This window comes from Dendropsophus ebraccatus, chromosome 13, assembly GCF_027789765.1.
Source record: "Dendropsophus ebraccatus isolate aDenEbr1 chromosome 13, aDenEbr1.pat, whole genome shotgun sequence".
NCBI lineage: Eukaryota > Metazoa > Chordata > Amphibia > Anura > Hylidae > Dendropsophus > Dendropsophus ebraccatus.
Genome location: NC_091466.1, coordinates 80,831,599 through 80,850,390, shown reverse-complemented (window position 1 = coordinate 80,850,390; position 18,792 = coordinate 80,831,599). Strand labels below are relative to the sequence as shown.

The 18,792-nt window shown below is 42.1% G+C and overlaps 1 protein-coding gene and 1 long non-coding RNA gene across 7 annotated transcripts in view; one reads left to right on the top strand and one right to left on the bottom strand.

The window, feature by feature from the left end:
* LOC138771515 (uncharacterized) overlaps positions 1 to 18,792 on the top strand; it is a 118,875-nt gene that overhangs the window by 86,691 nt on the left and 13,392 nt on the right. The gene's annotated exons all lie outside the window — the stretch shown is intronic.
* CEP128 (centrosomal protein 128) overlaps positions 3,990 to 18,792 on the bottom strand; it is a 119,619-nt gene continuing 104,816 nt past the window's right edge. For all 6 annotated transcript variants that reach the window (XM_069951294.1, XM_069951299.1, XM_069951297.1 and 3 more), the window contains one exon: positions 3,990 to 4,558. In XM_069951294.1, coding sequence (XP_069807395.1) covers positions 4,473 to 4,558 — 86 coding nt within the window. In that variant the 3' untranslated portion in view covers positions 3,990 to 4,472. The remainder of the gene's footprint in view (positions 4,559 to 18,792) is intronic.

The window sequence follows — 18,792 nt, the reverse complement described above, 5'->3', positions numbered from 1 at the left end:
TTTATACAGTGCTGCAGGGAACCAAACGGGCTGATTGGTTCCCTTTTAAAAGTACTTTCCTATTGAACCTGTAGTCCTTTAACACATTCAAAGTTTCCATCATGTCCTCCCTTTCCCTTGTTCCTCCAGACTATACAAATTTAGATTCTTCAGTCTTTCCTGATAGGTTTTATGCCTGACACCCTCCACCATTTTTGAAGCCGTCTTTGGACCCGTTCTGTTATCAGTGTCCTTTTTGTAGGTGACGTCTCCAGAACTGGACACAGTATTCCAGATGTGATGTCACTGGAGCTCTTTACAGCGGGATCACAGTCTCCTTCCTACCTCTACAGCCCGGCATACCATTCTATATCTATATACAGATTATTAGCAATTCGCTTTCCCCACCACCTGGCTGCACTGGTGACTCATTTTAAAGAGGTTGTCCAAGCAAAACTAACTTGTTCCCTATCCACACGATCTCCGTATTGCCCCCTGGCTTCTTTTTGTACTCTGCTCTCTTCGGCAGCTCCATAGGAAAGAAGAGAGCCGCGGGTCACATTTCATACTTGCAGCTATATTCATAAAAAAGCCGGGGCCAGATATGGAGATCAGCGGGGGGTACGGAGGTTGGACTCCCACAATCTCTTACTTGTCCCCTATCCTGTGGCTAGGGATTAAGTTCGTTTTACCTAGACAATCTATTTAAAATGAGTCACCAGGGCAACCGGGCGGTAGGGAAAGCTAAATGTATCCTGAGCTGTATGTATGTATGTATGTATGTATGTATGTATGTATGTATATATATATATATATATATATATATATGTATATAGTGTGTGTGTATGCTGGTCTGTATATTTATATAATGGTATACTGGGTTAGTTTTGCCTGAACAACCTATTTAAGCACTCTTCAAGAAGCTCCTTGGCACTTCCCCATTACCGCTCAAAAACACAGTGTGAACACTCCCCTCTGGAAGTACGCTACTGGTGCTGCTCTACTCTTTATCTTGTATTCCCTCCAAGAAATGAATGTGGCACTCACCATATGCAGCAAAATATGCTTGGTAACTTTATCCCATCACTAAACAGATTACATGGAGTGGACAAGATTATTTGGTGACAGCTGTTTTGCACATATTGTGATTTTTCACAGCTCGGTCTTCGGCTACGTTCACACAGAGCAAAAGGAGCGGATTACGCAAGGAAATATTTCCGGCTGAAATCAACTGACGCTGAATTCCGAGCAGAATATAAGCAGAATGTAAGCAGAATCCCTGCGTATTCTGCTAGGAAAGTGTTCAGCTCGTAATCAGCTCTTGACAAATTCAGCGCGGAATACTCGAGGAATCCGCGCTGAATCCGCATGCATTCAGCGCTGAAATTCAGCGAGTATTTGGTGAGTAAACTAGACTATACCAGAACATATACTAGAATCCTCCCCCCCCCCCCCCCTTTTCCCCATTTCCGCGCTGATTCAGCGAGTAATTTCCGCTTGTATTACGCGCTGAAACAGAAAATCAGAGCCCCATTGATTTGTATAGGCTTCCGCTAGCGGAAGAATGAACATGTTCATTCTTCTGGCGGAAAGCGGATTAGTTCAGTGCGGAAATTCCACTGTGTGAACTGCAGAGCAGAATTTCCATTCAACACAATAGAAATTAGCTCTGCACCTATTTTAACGGCTGAAATTTCAGCGCTGATTCAGCGCAGAAATTCAGCTGCTTTTGCTCAGTGGGAACGAGCCCTTCAAGAGGATGTACCACCAGGTACATTCTCTTTAATCTGACGGGGATAGAACGGCGCTGTCACAGGCAAGCCGCGGCCCGGTTCCAGTGTACAGCGCCGTTCTATCCATGGGTCCCGGGCCAGAACTCCCTCCCCTGTATAGCGCGGCTCCGTTAGAATCAATGGAACGGTGTCATACAGGGGAGGGAATTCCCTCCCACTAGGGGCGGGCCGGCCCCCCTCCAGTGCTTGAGCACCTGGACCCGTGGATTGAAAAACTGACTGCCGCACCGACTTGTCTGTGACAGCGCCGTTCTATCCCTGTGTCAGGTTAAAGAGGATGTACCTAGTCGTACATCCTTTTTAACAACCTATTTAAGGCTGTTAGAGATCGTTATTCTTAAATCCTTCTCTTCTAAAGTCTTTGCAAACACAGATCCAGCAAACTAGAATGAGGCTTGTTGTAAAGGATAACAAAGAGCATATTTCAGTACTTGGCTGTAAAATTTAAAAATTAAGTTCTGGGTGATATACCCCCTTGAAGAGCAAACTCCTATGCTTTTAATACTCTGTACACACCCCCCCAAAAGAAGGGCCAAAAGCCCAAAAACACACCTACATGATCCCCAAATCTAAAATGTAACTTTTAATTGGCTTCTATTAAAATGTAGACAACTGTATATAACTGCTCGTTAAAAACACACACACACACACACACACGTGTCCCTGATAAGTAGTCAATACGTCCCTAATAGGGATAGAGTGAACCAGATAGCTGCAGACTATTATCTGTTCACTACTAAATATATATATATATGTATGTAAACGCTGGAACAGATTGAGGTGTATTAAAACAAAAACAGCATAGCCCCTCAACTAGTTTCACCCAGTCATGGGCATCATCAGGAGGAGGGCTTATGACCACTATTTATAGGTCATGATAAACATCCCCTAAGGTCAAACCAACAATCTACCAATAATGTTTGTTTAAACGTCATCATCATCATCCATGTTTAGTATAAGCCACCAATCATCTACACCCACGTCAGACGCCAACACCGATGAACAAAGACAGTGGGCGTAACAAAATAACCTTACCAATGACGTCTCTTACCCTCTTATTTCTCCTCCTCTTGCACTACTCCAATCATAAGGAGGGGGAACCTCCATACGTCATCACTGTCGACAGTAGGACTTCCGGGTCATGTGCCGCTTGTCAATGACAGCGCAAGCACGTGACTCTGTCATGTGTTTCTGACGTAATCGTCACATGACTGTGACATCCAGGCTCCGATCACATGATCGGGCCAAGTCCTAATGTCAACAAGATAACATTAACTTCCTGCATACTAATCCCACATACCGCGCATGCACATTTATATAAATATCTCTCAACCTATTAAATTATATTCATAACTATGGTATCACTAAATAATTAAACCATATTCCCTAGATGTAAAATGGTCACAGACATTATTTTATATTGTAAATAGGATAAGTATTTCCAGTAGCATAGCCAGTTATATAGATGTAATTACATATATTTCTTAGAAAAAAAACTGAATTTTCAACTCAATAAGAAATAATAAATAAAAGTGATATAACAGTGGCAAAGGGTAAGGTTATAATTGGTAAGTACAACTCCATTATGTTCATATAATATGACACTATATCCATATCATTTGGCACTAATACTTTAATGGGGAAAAAGAGAAGAAAAATCAAAATATCAAAAAAAGACAAAACTTTTAGAAACAAATTCAGGGCTAAAATGCAGATCAAAAATTTAGAATTACAAGAAAGCCATAAAGGAAAAACCCTCATTGACAAAAAAAAAGTTTTGTCTTTTTTTGATATTTTGGTTTTTCTTCTCTTTTTCCCCCAATGCAATTTTGTAAATGCAATAATGCAATTTACATCAAACCATTGTCACTGGGCAGAATTTTGCACTATGTCCCATATTTATCAATGTTTATTTTGTAATTAGCCCACAGTAACCAATCACAGCTCATCATTCATATCCTAATGAGCTCTGGTATAATGGGGGCTGAGCTGTCATTGGCTGCTATGGTTCATATTTTACACAGATGGATAAAGCTGGCCCTATTAGACCACACCCTCTTATACGGAAGCCACACCCTTTTACCAGGTTCTTTGTGCATCTGTAATAGTAAATTTAGCTCTGTGTCTCATCGGCCCAGCTGTTTTATTACCTCGTTGGGAGCCCATAATGATCAGTGACGTGCAGCAGTATATACTGAATAATAGGGAATACTGAGCTGTGTTATAAATGATTTATTAATGCAAATACAGAATTTACAGTAATGCAAGAAAAGGTATTAGACCAGATTTATATTTAATATTAGCAGCGTTTCACGTCAAGTCCATGAGTACAAAAAGCGTCTGATCCCCAGTCTGAGAACACCACACAACAGTGACTGTCCCTGCTTGTCTGGCACATATAAATGTCTGGTAGGTAGGCGAGGTCGTCCAGCTGATTTCAGGACCTCTCCAGGAATGGAAACAGTGATAGAACATATCGGGTGAGATACAGCATGTCCAGCTGGCGGAGCCTGCTCCAAACCTTCCCTAGTGACTATCACAGACAGCAGAAAATGGACCAGTGTTTGTCGGGATGAAGACTTACCGATTCTAGATCGAAACCTTTAGAAAAAAAAAACTAAGATGCTAAGGAGGACATGATGATCGACTGAAGCCAGCAGTCAGTGATCGGGGTAGGGATAGTTAATGTCTGCCATTCTCTCAGGAGGCAGCTCCGCTCAGTGCAATGCCCATCGTGTGATCCTTCATACTCTCAAAGGTCCCAGGAGTCCCTCGTTTTACAGGAGCTGAAAAATAAAAATATAACAGCAAAAGAGATGCATTAAGAGGAAAAGTAGAAGTATGCAGAACATCACTATAATCTGCTGATGGCTACGGCCCTCCTCTCTGTATTCATTAAGAAATCTGTGGAATAGTCTTAACCCCTTTAGGACCGGGTTAATTTCCATTTTTGCGTTTCCGTTTTTTCCTCCTTGTGTATATAAGGCCATAGCACTTACATTTTTACACCTACAGACCCACATGAGCCCTTATTTTTTGCACCACTAATTGTAGTTTGCAATGATTGGCTGAATTTTTGCATAAAATATGCTGCAAAACCAGAAAAAAAATTATATGCGCGGTGAAATTGAAAAAAAACCCCACAATTCTTTTTCTTTGGGAGAGCTTAGTTTTTACGCCGTGTGTCCTATAAAAAAACTGACATATATATAACTGTTACATATGTTCCTCAAGTCGGTACGATTAAAACAATATGTAACATGTATAACTTTTATATTATGTGATGGCCTGTAAAAAATTCAAACCTTTTACAGAAAATAAACGTTCCTTAAAATCGCTCCATTCCCCGGCTTACAGCACTTTTATCCTTTGGTCTATTGGGCTGTGTGAGGTGTCATTTTTTGTGCCATGATGTTTTCTTTCTATTGGTTTCTTGATTGCGCATATACGACTTTTTGATTGCTTTTTATTACAATCTTTCTGGTATTGATGCAACAAAAAATTGCAATTTTGCTCTTTGGAATTTTTTTGCGCTTACGCCGTTTACCGTAAGGGATCATGAATTAAATAAATATTTCGGGCGATTACGCACACAGCGATACCAAACATGTTTATTTATTTTTATTTATAAAATGGGAAAAGGGGGTGATTTGGACTTTTATTAGGGGAGGGGGTTATTTATTAATGCTCCAAACCGCCCAATCAGCATAAAGATCTAACTATTAGTTGCATGGGAACAATGCCGAAAATGAAGGTAATAGACATTACTATTTGACACAAAAGTTAAAAGATATATACTTAATCGATCCCGTTCCTCTGAGTTCTTAGGTCTTGTCTGTGGGAATCGCGGTCAGAGAATCCCACGGACAATGCCTGAGGACACCTGGGGGGAGCCTGGACAGGTAAGTAATAGCAGTATTATTTTATACAGGTTAAGTAGATAACTGAAAGTTGAGGGCACTCACCGGATACTTATTTATTTCATTATTTTAACACGGATTAAACCTTTCATTGATACACATCATAGGACGGCAGACGCCACAATCCTACATGTGTATACAAGATACACTGTGGATAGCTGATATAGCCTCGGCGCAGGACTTGCAAGACGTACTCTCCAGTATTATTCATAAAATTGAATTAATGAGCAACACGTTTCGGCGACGTACTGCCGCCTTTATCAAGCTCCTACACTACCGTTCAAAAGTTTGGGGTCCCCCAAACAATTTTGTGTTTTCCATGAAAAGTCACACTTCTAAACCACCATACGTTGTGAAATGAATAGAAAATAGAGACAAGACATTGACAAGGTTAGAAATACTGATTTGTATGGGAAATAACATTGTTCTTCCATCACACTTTGCTTCCGTCCCAGAATCCTCCTTTTGCAGCAGTTCCAGCATTGCCCACCTTTGGCATTCTAGCTATTAATCTGTTGGGGTAAGCTGGAGAAATTGCCCCCCACGCTTCTAGAAGCAGCTCCCACAAGTTGGATTGGTTGGATGGGCACTTCTGGCGTACCATACGGTCCAGCTGCTCCCACAATGGGGTGGTGATCTGGTGACTGCGCTGGCCACTCCATTACCTATGATAGAATACCAGCTGCTGCTTCTGCTGGAAATAGTTCTTGCACAATTTGGAGGTGTTTAGGGTCATTGTCCTGTTGTAGGATGAAATTGGCTCCAACCAAGCGCTGCCCACTGGGTATGGCATGGCGGTGCAGAGTGATGGCCTTCCTTATTCACAATCCCTATTACCCTGTACAAATCTCCCACCTTACCAGCACCAACCCCAGACCATCATATGACCTCCACCATGCTAACAGATGGCGCCAGGCATTCTTCCAGCATCTTCTCATTTCTTCTGCGTCTCACAAACGTTCTTCTTTGTCATCCAAACACCTCAAACTTGGATTCATCCGTCCACAACACTTTTTTCCAGTCTTCCTCTGTCCAATGTCTGTGTTCTTTTGCCCATCTTAATCTTTTCTTTTATTGGCCAGTCTCACATATGGCTTTTTCTTTGCCACTCTGCCCTGAAGGCCAAAATCCGGCAGCCGCCTCTTCCCTGTAGATGGTGACACTGGTGTTTTACTATGTAATGAAGATGCCAGTTGGGGACCTGTGAGGCGTCTGTTTCTCACACTAGAGACTCTAATGTGCTTATCTTTTTGCTTAGTTGTGCAACGCTGCCTCCCACTTCTTTTTCTACTCTGGTTAGAGCCTGTTTGTGCTGTCCTCTGAAGGGAGTAGTACACACCGTTGTAGGAAATCTTCAATTTCTTAGCAATTTCTGGCATGGAATAGCTTTCATCTCTAAGAAGAAGAATAGACTGTCAAGTTTCAGATGAAAGTTCTCTTTTTCTGGCCATTTTGAGCGTTTAATTGACCCCACAAATGTGATGCTCCAGAAACACAATCTGCTCAAAGGAAGGTCAGTTTTGTAGCTTCTGTAACGAGCTAGACTGTTTTCAGATGTGTGAACATGATTGCACAAGGGTTTTGTAATCATCAATTATCCTTCTGAGCCAATGAGCAAACACCTTGTACCATTAGAAGACTGGAGTGATAGTTGCTGGAAATCGGCCTCTATACACCTATGTAGATATTGCACCAAAAACCAGACATTTGCAGCTAGAATAGTCAGTTACCACATTAGCAATGTATAGAGTGGATTGGTTTAACGTTAGGACTAGTTTAAAGTTATCTTCATTGAAAAGTACAGCGCTTTTCCTTCAAAAATAAGGACATTTTAATGTGACCCCAAACTTTTGAACGGTAGTGTACATCATATATACAAAAGATCCTTTTTATACAACCTAATGAAGTGTATAAAAAGGATCATTTGTATATATGATGAAGGAGCTTGATAAAGGCGGCAGTACGTCGCCGAAACGTGTTGCTCATTAAACCAATTTTATGAATAATACTGGAGAGTACGTCTTGCAAGTCCTACGCCATATCAGCTATCCACAGTCTATCTTGTATACACATTTGGCAAGTATCTGCATCTAGACGGGGGCCGACCCCTACCACTGTGTTAATTTGGGCTTTGCTAGTGTTGTGCCTATCATACGCACAACACGAGAAGGTTAGTCTACAACTTGCTTTTTATATTGGAAATTCCACTCCATTGAGCTACTACACTATATGAGCGCCCCTCTCTGTTCATGTTTGTCCGTTCTTCTATACAATCCTACATGTACAACCCATACATGACTGCCATTTCGCACGCATGCGCCCTTAATCAGATGACGCCGCTCCCACAGATCACAGGTAAATACCAGTAGCGCAGGGCGGGCGTTACTAAAACCGTGTCATAGACCCCTATACATAGTAAAAACAAAATTGGTTAGTTGTATAAACACAAATCCTGTGACTCTTCATTATAACCATTGTCCTTATTGTGCAAACATGCCTAATTCTATCTTATCATTAGGGCCTCCGTTCCCCTGTGCTGCTGTAGCCAGTATGACATGCTTCTGTTTACAACACTTGTGCATTTACGTCCTTTCCTGACACATTATGAATTCTTTTCAGGCCTGTGAATTTAAGACAACTTGTATCAGCATTATGATGAATGTTAACATGTTCTGTTATTTTGGTTGCGGCTTTTTTATTTTTTAGGGCATAGATGTGTTCATAGAACCTGTGTTTTCCCTATATAAAATAGGCCGCATCTTTTAGGTTTTTACCCCTTTTGTACGCTATTGTTGGTCTTTCTGTAAAATGTTGGGACAATATGGGATCATTGTGGATCAGGTACCAGTTCCTATTGATTACTTCTTTGTTTCCGCCACAGGGCTATATTTAAACGCAAATGTAAATTTTTGTCTTTGTTGTTTTTTATGATGTTTTTTTTTGTAGTTTTTGTTATACAACAATGATTTTCTATCTTTTTTAAACGCTTTTTCCTCCGCTATCTGAAGGTCATGTTGCGGGTAGCCGCGCCGCAGTGGGCGGCACGTAAGTTCTCTTGCTTTCTCTTTGTATGTAACGTCTGAACTATTTATGCATCTTGGACTAAAAAATGGTCCATACGGCATAGCCATTTTGACATGTGGGGGATGGTAGCTTGCATGGTGTAGGAGGGAGTTACATGCTGTAGGTTTTCGGTAAATAGTGACTAAAAGGTTATTGTTAATTACTTTTACGGTTGTATCCAAGAATTCTAATTCTAGTTCACTAATTGGACTTGTGAAAGACATATTAAATTCATTGTTATTTAAATATTCAACGAAATCCCCAAGAGCCTCAGGAGTATGATTCCAAATTATAAAGATGTCGTCCAGCAAGCGATAATAGGCACTTATTGCTAATATGAACGGGTTCTTAGTACTAAAAATTATTATTCTCTCAAATTCTCCCATAAATAAATTAGCTAGAGTACATGCAACTTGTGTACCCATCGTGGTATCATTTTTTTGGGTGGTACCACACCTCATCAAAAGCATTACTCTCCAAGATAAATTTTAGGGATTTACAAATAAAATTCACAAGGTTGTCACCTTTTCCTAATTTTCTCAGTAATGAACCTATCACCTCCGCTCCTAGAGCTTGGGGGATATTCGTATATAAGCTCTCCACGTCAATTGAGGCTAGGAGAGCTCCTGGTGGCCAGACACATGTATCGATAGTTTTCAGAAAATTGTTTGTATCCTTTATCAGTGCTGGTACTTTGTCTAATATAGGGCGTAGGAGCCGGTCCATATATTGTGACAATGGCTCTGTTACTGATCCTATTCCAGAGACTATAGGTCTCCCAGGAGGACGACTTAGAGATTTGTGAATTTTTGGGACGAAATACCAGCACGGATGTTTGGGTATTAATTTTTCTGCCTTGCTTAAAGATCTAACACCCTTTTCCACTTTTTTTCATAACAAAGACCGGAGTTTATCCTTAAATCTTTCTGTAGGGTTAGCAGTCAGTTTAATGTACGTGGTGGTATCCCCTAATTGCCTCGCAGCTTCCTCCTGCTAATGTTTTACTTATTAAGACCATGTTACCCCCCTTGTGGACCTTTTTTATTTCAATATTTTTGAACAAACGTACCAAATAACGTACATGGGGATTCTGGGTAAACCAGTGCCCTCATGTACTCAATGACTGAACTGAAAAAGATCAATATTACTACCTGGCACGACAGGGAGGGGGGGGGGGGTAAACTTAGACCTTACTCCTCCTGTAAAGAGAGACAAAGAGGGGGAAGAGGAGGGGAATTTATCACCAAAAACATCATATTTAACCTTTCTTTCTTCAGACATTTCTAGCAGGGTAGTTAAGCAGGTTCTATCTGTATCTGATGTTGCACCTGCTAGACAGAACCCTAACCCTGTTGATTCTATTGGTATCTCCTTCCTTTTTCGGAAGGTCATCTCTATCCTTTTGTGTATTTTTTTTTTTCAAATTAAGTTTGCGGACATTTTTAAACAAATCGATTTCAAATTCCACTATGTCAAAACGTTCTGGTATACAAAAATTGTCCTCCTGGGAGACCTATAGTCTCTGGAATAGGATCAGTAACAGAGCGATTGTCACAATATATGGACTGGCTCCTACGCCCCCTATTGGACAAAGTACCAGCACTGATAAAGGATACAAACTATTTTCTAATCGATACATGTGTCTGGCCACCAGGAGCTCTCCTAGCGTCAATTGACGTGGAGAGCTTATATACGAATATCCCCCAAGCTCTAGGAGTGGAGGTGATAGGTTCATTACTGAGAAAATTAGGAAAAGGTGACAACCTTGTGAATTTTTTTTTGTGAATCCCTAAAATTTATCCTGGAGAATAATGCAAAAAAAAAAAAAAAAATGGTACCGCGATGGGTACACCAGTTGCATGTACCCTAGGAAATTTATTTTTGGGGGAATTTGAAAGAATAATGATTTTTAGTACTAAGAACTAAATTAGCACATTAGCAATAAGTGCCTATTATCGCTTGGTGGACGACATCTTTATAATTTGGAATGATACTCCTGAGGCTTTGGGGGATTTTGTTGAATATTTAAATAATAAATTTAATATGTCTTTCACAAGTCAAATTAGAGCAGTAGAATTAGAATTCTTGGATACAACTGTAAAAGTAATTAACAATAACCTTCAGTCACTATTTACCGAAAACCTACAGCATGTAACTCCCTCCTACACCATGCAAGCCACCATCCCCCACATGTCAAAATGGCTATGCCGTATGGACCATTTCTTAGTCTAAGATGCATAAATAGTTCAGACGTTACATACATAGAGAAAGCAAGAGAACTTACGTGCCGCCCATTGCAACACGCAACATGTGCTTCAGATAGCGGAGGAAAAACAGTTTGAAAAAGATAGTAAATCTTTGTTGTATAACAAAAACTACAAAAAACATCATGAAAAAACAAAAATTTACATTTGCGTTTAAATATAGCCCTGTGGCGGAAACAAAGTATGGGTCTCCAAACTCCAGCCCTCCAGCTGTTGCAACACTACATTTCCCATCATGCCTGGACAGCCAAATCCAAAGCTTTAGCTGTCCGGGCATGAAGGGAGTTGTGGTTTTAGAATAGCTGGAGGGCCGCAGTTTGGAGACTCATGAATTAAAGTAATCAATAAGAACTGGTACCTGATCCACAATGATCCCATATTGTCCCAACATTTTACAGAAACAACAACAATAGCGTACAAAAGGTGTAAAAACCTAAAAGATATGCTAGTTCATAGTAAATTTAAAAATAAAAAATGTCCCAAGAATGTACCTGGTTTAACTCTGCAGCACCAACCGGGATGTTTAGATGTGGAGGTTGCTCTCAAGTGCGATCAAGCACTAGTCACAAAAACATTCACATTAGGTGGCATAAGATGTGACAAACTATTTCATATGTTGTAAAACAAAGGGCGTAGTTTACGCCATTGTATGTGGCCTATTTTATATGGGGAAAACACTACGACCATTAAATCGCAGGTTCTATGAACACATCTATGCCATAAAAAAAAAGCCGCAAGCAAAACAATAGAACATTGTTCTTTCTATATTCTTGCGGACACCCGTCTGGTCTAGTGCTGCATCGACCTGTTGCAGCATTTGTGTCTTATATCATAAAACTTCTGGATGGGGGGTGGGGGTCGCTATGCCCCCCGGAACCTTATAATTATACACATGGTGTCTGACACGGGAATACACAGGGGTCGGCACGTATAACATGCTTTTATTTTGTTATAATGTATGTTTCAAAGACCTGTTATGCTCATACACCTTGTGGTTATTGTGCACTTTTCTTTGAGAGGGCTGGCGGGCTTGTTTCCGCACTTCCTTCCCTATGTTCATAAAATAAAGAATTTTAAAAAATAATAGAACATGTTAACGTTCATCATAATGCTGATACAAGTTGTCTTAAATTCACAGGCCTGAAAAGAATTCATAATGTATCAGGAAAGGACGTAAATGCGCAAGTGAATTATGCATGTTTGTTATAATGAGAAGTCACAGGATTTGTGTTTATACAACTAACCAATTTTGTTTTTAATATGTATAGGGGTCTATGACCCGGTTTTAGTACACCCACCCTGTGCACGTCACTTCAGGTATTTATCTGTGATTTGCGGGAGGGGCGTCATCTGATGAAGCGTGCATGCGCGCGAAATGGCCATCATGTGTGGGTTGTAAATGTAGGATGTTGGCGTCTGTCGTCCCATGATGTGTATCAATGAAAGGTTTTATCCGTGTTGAAATTAAGAAGTATTGCAACGATCCGGTGAGTGCCCTCAACTTTCACTTATCTACTTTACCTGAATTAAGTTTACTTCAAGAGGTGCACCCCAGTGCGATTTGATTGCGAGTCCGTACTGGATCCAAGGTCCAATTAAGGGTTGTATGGGAGTAGCGCCGGTGAATATTCTAAATTTCTGTGATATTTTATACACACAATCAACAGCTGTAGTGATGCGCAGTTGGTGGCCAATGATTTCTTAAGTTTACAAAAGACAACGATTAACCAATGATTAGCTCTTTGGCTAATCATTGTCGTTATTACATGGAGCAATATCAGGCCTGATTTAACCCACTATCCCTCCATGTAAAAAGGCCCTAAGAGTGAAAAGGTACAGTTAAGTAAAATTAAGAAATAACCCACCTTAATGCCCCTATTCCACAGGTCGTTTAGAGGAGTAAACGAGCGCTCTCAGCGCTCGTTTGCTCCTCGTTCCCCGCTCGCTGCCGCCGCTATTCAACGCAACTGCAGCGAGCGGGTGAGTGCGGGAGGGGCGTCGGGGAGCTGCCCGGGTGATCGCTGATCGTCCGGGCAGCCCATAGGATATAGCAGCGTCTGCTGCCGATGCTCCTATTCAACGGAGCGCCGGCAGCAGATCGCTGCTATATCAGTCGCTTGTTTTTCAACATGTTGAAAAACAAGCGACAGCAACGATCAGCCGACATGAACGATGTCGGCTGATTGTTGCACTCTATTCCACCGGACGATTAGCGGCCGTAGCGGCCGATATCGGCCGAATACGAACGATAATCGTTCCGTGGAATAGGGCCTTAACTCCTTCAAGACCCAGGACGTAACTGTATGTCTGGGGTAAGATAGGGGTTGCACAGCAACCCCGCTTTCAAGCACTGCAATCCCGGCTGCTTCTAGGAGCGGACCACGGCAGTTAGCAGACGCGGTCTGATTGCCGTGCCCGGTAATTAGCTATTTAGATGCATTTGTCAATGCTGACAGCCTCATTTAAATAGCCATTTCCAACTATCATTGATGGTCTTGTGGATGGATAGCCCCCCGCAATGTGATCGCGGAGGGGCAATCTGTTTAACATACCCGACCGGGCCTCAGGATTTTTAGTCTGCAGCAGAACAGAGCAATACAGCACTGATGAAATGGATCAGTGCTGTATTATGTATAATACAATGATCTATATGATAAATCAGTGTAGTTGTATAAGAAGTTCCCCAGTGGGACTACTAATTACTGTGTGTAAAAAAAATAAAAATAAGGTAAGTTATTTTGATAATAAAACATTCCCCTCCCCTAATAAATTTTTTAACACCCTCCATGTCTATAACTATAAAACAATCGATTTATTCTGCACGGTTATCACTTTAGTATTTGCTGCATATTATCCACTTGCCAGTCACTCCATAAAGACTAAACATAGTTATGGAAAGGTGGTGGCAATGTGTTTCTCTTTAGGTCTTAGGTAACATATAATGTACATGCACGGCCGCCTGGGCCTTTAAAAGGGTTATATCAGGTGTTAGAAAAACATCGTCTTCCAGAGACAGCAGCGCTTTTGTCTCGAGTTTGGTTGTAGGTTTTGCAAACTATTTCTCTTGAAGTAGATGGAGCTTAATTGCACCTGACCTGGAGTCATGTTGTCTCTGGAAGAAGAGCCATATTTTTCTAATGCTGGATAACCCCTTTAACACCACAAGCCCCACATGTGCGTCACAGGGGTGCAGTTAGTCCATGAGTGAGTTCATCGGGTTATCCAGAGAGCAGAAAAGGTCCGACCTCTTTGGCACTCCACTTTCCCCACCCTCTGCCCATCTGTGCTGATAATTCCGCAGATGAGAGGGGGGGGGGGGGGGCAGGAACATGTTGCAGGCGATGGCCAATAGCTGCCAAATATTACCAGTGACATCGGGCAGCTATTGGACACAACTTGTTTTCATCCCCCTCTCGTCTGTTGTAGTATCAGCACAGATGGGCAGAGGGAGGAAGTGGAGAACCAGAGAGCAATAGAGGTGGGACCCTTTTCTGCTCTGCGGATAACCCCTTTAACGGAACTCTCTTCATAGATTTACTGGCAAATCTGACTATACAGAGTAAATGGAGTGGTAGTGTTTGTGGCTATCTTGCCACTCCATTCAAATAGGAGCCTTTGAGATTGTGTGGGCCCCAGTGGTCAGACCATCCACAATCAGATACCTATTGCCTATTCTGTAATTCATGGTGTGTGCTTCGTTTTTCACACGTCTATTTTACATTTTGCTTTAATCTTCGGACCTTCTAAAGACCAGAGGTTTTATTTATGTCCCAATTAGAGATGAGAGAACCTGGAGCAGCTGGAGTCCATCCGAACCTGAACTTCCGGCATTTGATTAGCGGCGGCTGCTGAACTTGGATAAAATCCTAAGGCTATGTGGAAAACATGGATATAGTCATTGGCTGTTCCCATGTTTTCCAGACAACCTTATCCAAGTTCTGCAGCCCCAGCTAATCAAATACCAAACGTTCGGGTTCCGAACCCGGTTCGCTCATCTCTAGTTCCAATATATAAAATACAATTCAGAGAGGGTGGACTTTTTACAAGGTCTTTCCTACAAAAAACAAGCTCTCATAATGGCTACAGTATGCTTATGGGAAAATAACTTATGGGTCTTGGAATAAGAATATTTCTTAGAATTAACCCCATCCTCATCCATGATGAACAGTTGCATGGATTGTATAGTGGATTATAAGGTGGAATTGTGGAAGCCGCGCCACCTCATATCCTATCTGCAGACAGCAGTCGTCAGTAACAATACACATCAGAGATGCTGGTCATTAAAACAGATGTCAGTCGTGATCGGTGGGTCCGATCAGCACCAGCTGTCATGGCAGCTGGAGGTCCTGCTAAGCCTTGAGGCCTGCCCTGACAGATCCGCTGTTAACCCTTTGAGGACCAGGCCCAAAATGACCCAGTGGGCTGCGCAAATTTTGATCTATGCACTTTCGTTTTCCCCTCCTCCCCTTCTAAGAGCTTTAGCACTTTCAGTTTTCTATCTACAGGCTGTGTAAGGGCTTGTTTGTTACAGGAATAGTTGTACTTTGTAATGGCGTCTTTCATTCTACCATAGCATGTATATGGAACCACAAATATATTATTTATGAAGATATAAATAGGTGAAATCGTAAAAAAGAATGCAATATGGTAACGTTTGGGGGGTTCCTGTGTCTACGTAATGCACTATATGGTAAAAGCGACAATACCGTTATTTTATAGGTCAGCCCGAACACAACCATATGCAGGTTACACAGATTCTCTGTGATATATCTATATATTTTTTATAAATGAAATCCTTTTTTTTGGCAATTAATTAATAATAAAACGGGCCTATTGTGTGATACTTATAACTGTTTTAGTTTTTCACCTATGAGGCTGTATGGGGTGTAATTTTTTCCGCCATGATCTCTAGTTTTTATTAATACCATATTTGTGAAGATCGGACGTTTTGATCACTTTTTATTTTTATATATATATATATGGTGCGTTCACACCTACAGGATCTGCAGCAGATTTCATTTAAATAACTGAACACAGCATCAAATCTGCTGCAGATCCTGTAGGTGTGAACGCACCCATAATGTAACATTAAATCGGTTCTCCGCGCACTTTTTTCCCTCTTTTCGTGTACGTCGTTCTCCGTTCGCAATTAGACATATTTTAATAGATCGGACAATTACGCACGCTACGGTATATTATATATGTATTTGTTTATTTTTATGTTTTAATTTATATAATGGGATAGGGGGGGTGATTTCAACTTTTATTGGGGGAGGGGCTTTGGGGTAGTGTGTTAGTGTTTTTAACTTTTTTTTTTTTTACACATTTGAAGTCCCTTTGAGGGACTTTTAAATTCAATACTTTGATTTCATATACTGATCATTTCTATGCCATAGGCATAGCATTGATCAGTGTTATCGGCGTTCTGCTCATTTAGCCTGCCTGTGCAGGCTCAGTGCAGCAGATCGGACCGCACGGAGGAAGGTAAGAGACCTCCGGCGGTCCGTTTTAACGATCAGGACCCCCGCAGTATAACTGCGGGGGTCCCGATCGGTAAGTGACAGGGGACTGCCCCTGTCACTCACACTTAAACGCCGCGGCGCGATCGCGGCGTTTAAGGAGTTAATGACACGCGGCAGCACGATCACTGCAGCGGGTCATTACCGGTGAGGTCCCGGCTGCTGATTGCAGCCGGCCTCCACCTGCTATGAAGTGCGCTCCGCTCTGGAGCGCGCTTCATAGCCGGAGAAACACCCAGGACGTATAGTTACGCCCTAGGTCGTCTGGGGACAGACTTCCATGGCGTAACTATACGCCCTGGGTCGTCTAAGGGTTAAAGGGGATATCCAGCTTGGGCGGGGTTTTGCTGCTCAGTTCCATTGAAGTGAATGGAGCTTAAAGGGGTTATTCAGCGCTACAAAAACATGGACACTTTCCCCCTACTGTTGTCTCCAGATTAGGTGCGGTTTTGAAACTCTGTTCCATTGAAGTAAATGGAGCTTAAAGTTACTGTCCCACCAGGCCCAGGCTGAAGCACTGGAGGCAGGCCGACCCACCCCCAGTGGGAAGAAACTCCAGCCCCTCCATGACGTAACTCCATTAGAATCAATGGAACCCTATCATAGAGGGGCGGGGGTTTCCTCTCACTAAGGGGGGGGTCGGCCGCCTCCAGTGCTTTAGCCTGGGCCTGATGGTACAGTCACTTCAATTGCAAACCACACCTGAACTGGAGACAACAGTAGGGGGAAAAGTGGCCATGTTTTTGTAGCGCTGGATAACCCCTTTAAAAGACAAACTAACATGTTATGTCCCTATAGTGCACAGGGCGCTGGGGATGAAGGCAATTCTGACACCTCCCTCCTCGGCTCTTTTTCAGGAAACTTGTATTTGTATTGCCTGTGCAGGTAAGGAGGTTAGGTGCACTGGGGGCAGGACTGACAGAATACCTTCATATACCATCTGGGTTTTTTAGCGGATAGACTTACGTATAAAACATTGGAGCACTGTGTTCTTTGGTGTAGTACGCCTTTGGTTATGGTGAGTTGTTGCATGGTGTGGGGCCCATGTTAAAATGCATTCATTTTTCCAGTGCTCTGTACTCGTTTGTGAGAGCACTCCTCCTGCTAGTACACCACCTTAAAGTCTGGTAACATGTGATGTGATATGTTCCCATGATTGGATGCTGATTAGACTGTGAGGAAGCACCCGCGCCGTTTGTAGCTGCTTACTCCTTAATAACTTTAGAGTGTTCAGACCACCACCTCTATTTTCTCTTCTATGAACAGTCAGTTACTGAAGTTGATGGAAAATGAAGAATTGTAGGGATCTGAGAAATTTAAACGTAAGCCAGAACTAACTTGTGGCTCTTGGGCAGTTCAGAAGCTACGACTTCCTGCAATAGCTGGAGAGGCACAGGATGGAGATCCCTTTACTACGCCATCAATCTGCCCCCCAAAGCTTCCTAAGCTTTCCCAGTCAAACCCCAAAAAATCACATGGGTCGAAAGAATAATAATCATTGGGTCAAAATAGGATCAATAAATCCATTTCACGGAGTCCTCTGCCTGAATCCTCCCATTTATATTTCATATGGATCCTATATGTTCAGGATATTCATGTATAACAGGAAACTACGATCCAGCAATGACTGAGCCGCACTAAACCCATTCATTTGTAGTATAGTACCCTCACACTATCCTCCTTACAGTATTTGTAAAAGGAAATGAAACCTAACACACCGTATGCAACCATCCACAGAGAGCCTGACAGGAGATCAAGTATCCCTACCCAGACCTCAGCATCATGGATTGGGGAAGGCCAAGGAATACAGCCCACCTAGAGAGTAACCCCCCACCCTAATACGCACAATACTACTACTGGGACGAGATCCAGGAATGTGGCCTGATGTGATTATCTGTACGCAGATGAATGTACTTCCTTGGCTAGAATGAGCACTTCACTAAGTAACCGGGGTCAGAAAGACCTTTTCACTCGGTCACCGCACTGCTGGGAGTAAAAAGGAAGTGGTTATGTCTGCACCGCATTCACACTGAGTAGTGGAAACATTTACATGACGAGATGGAGTTTACACACAAAATTTACTTGTCACATCACAGCTTAAATACCCCCCCAGAGCAGATCCCCCCCCCCAGCCATCTCCACCTCAGTCTAATACAACCATACAAACACCTCACACCTGAACCCAGTCTTATAGCCTAAATATCCAGCAACTCTACCTAGATAGTGGACTTACTGTGTACGACATGATATTACT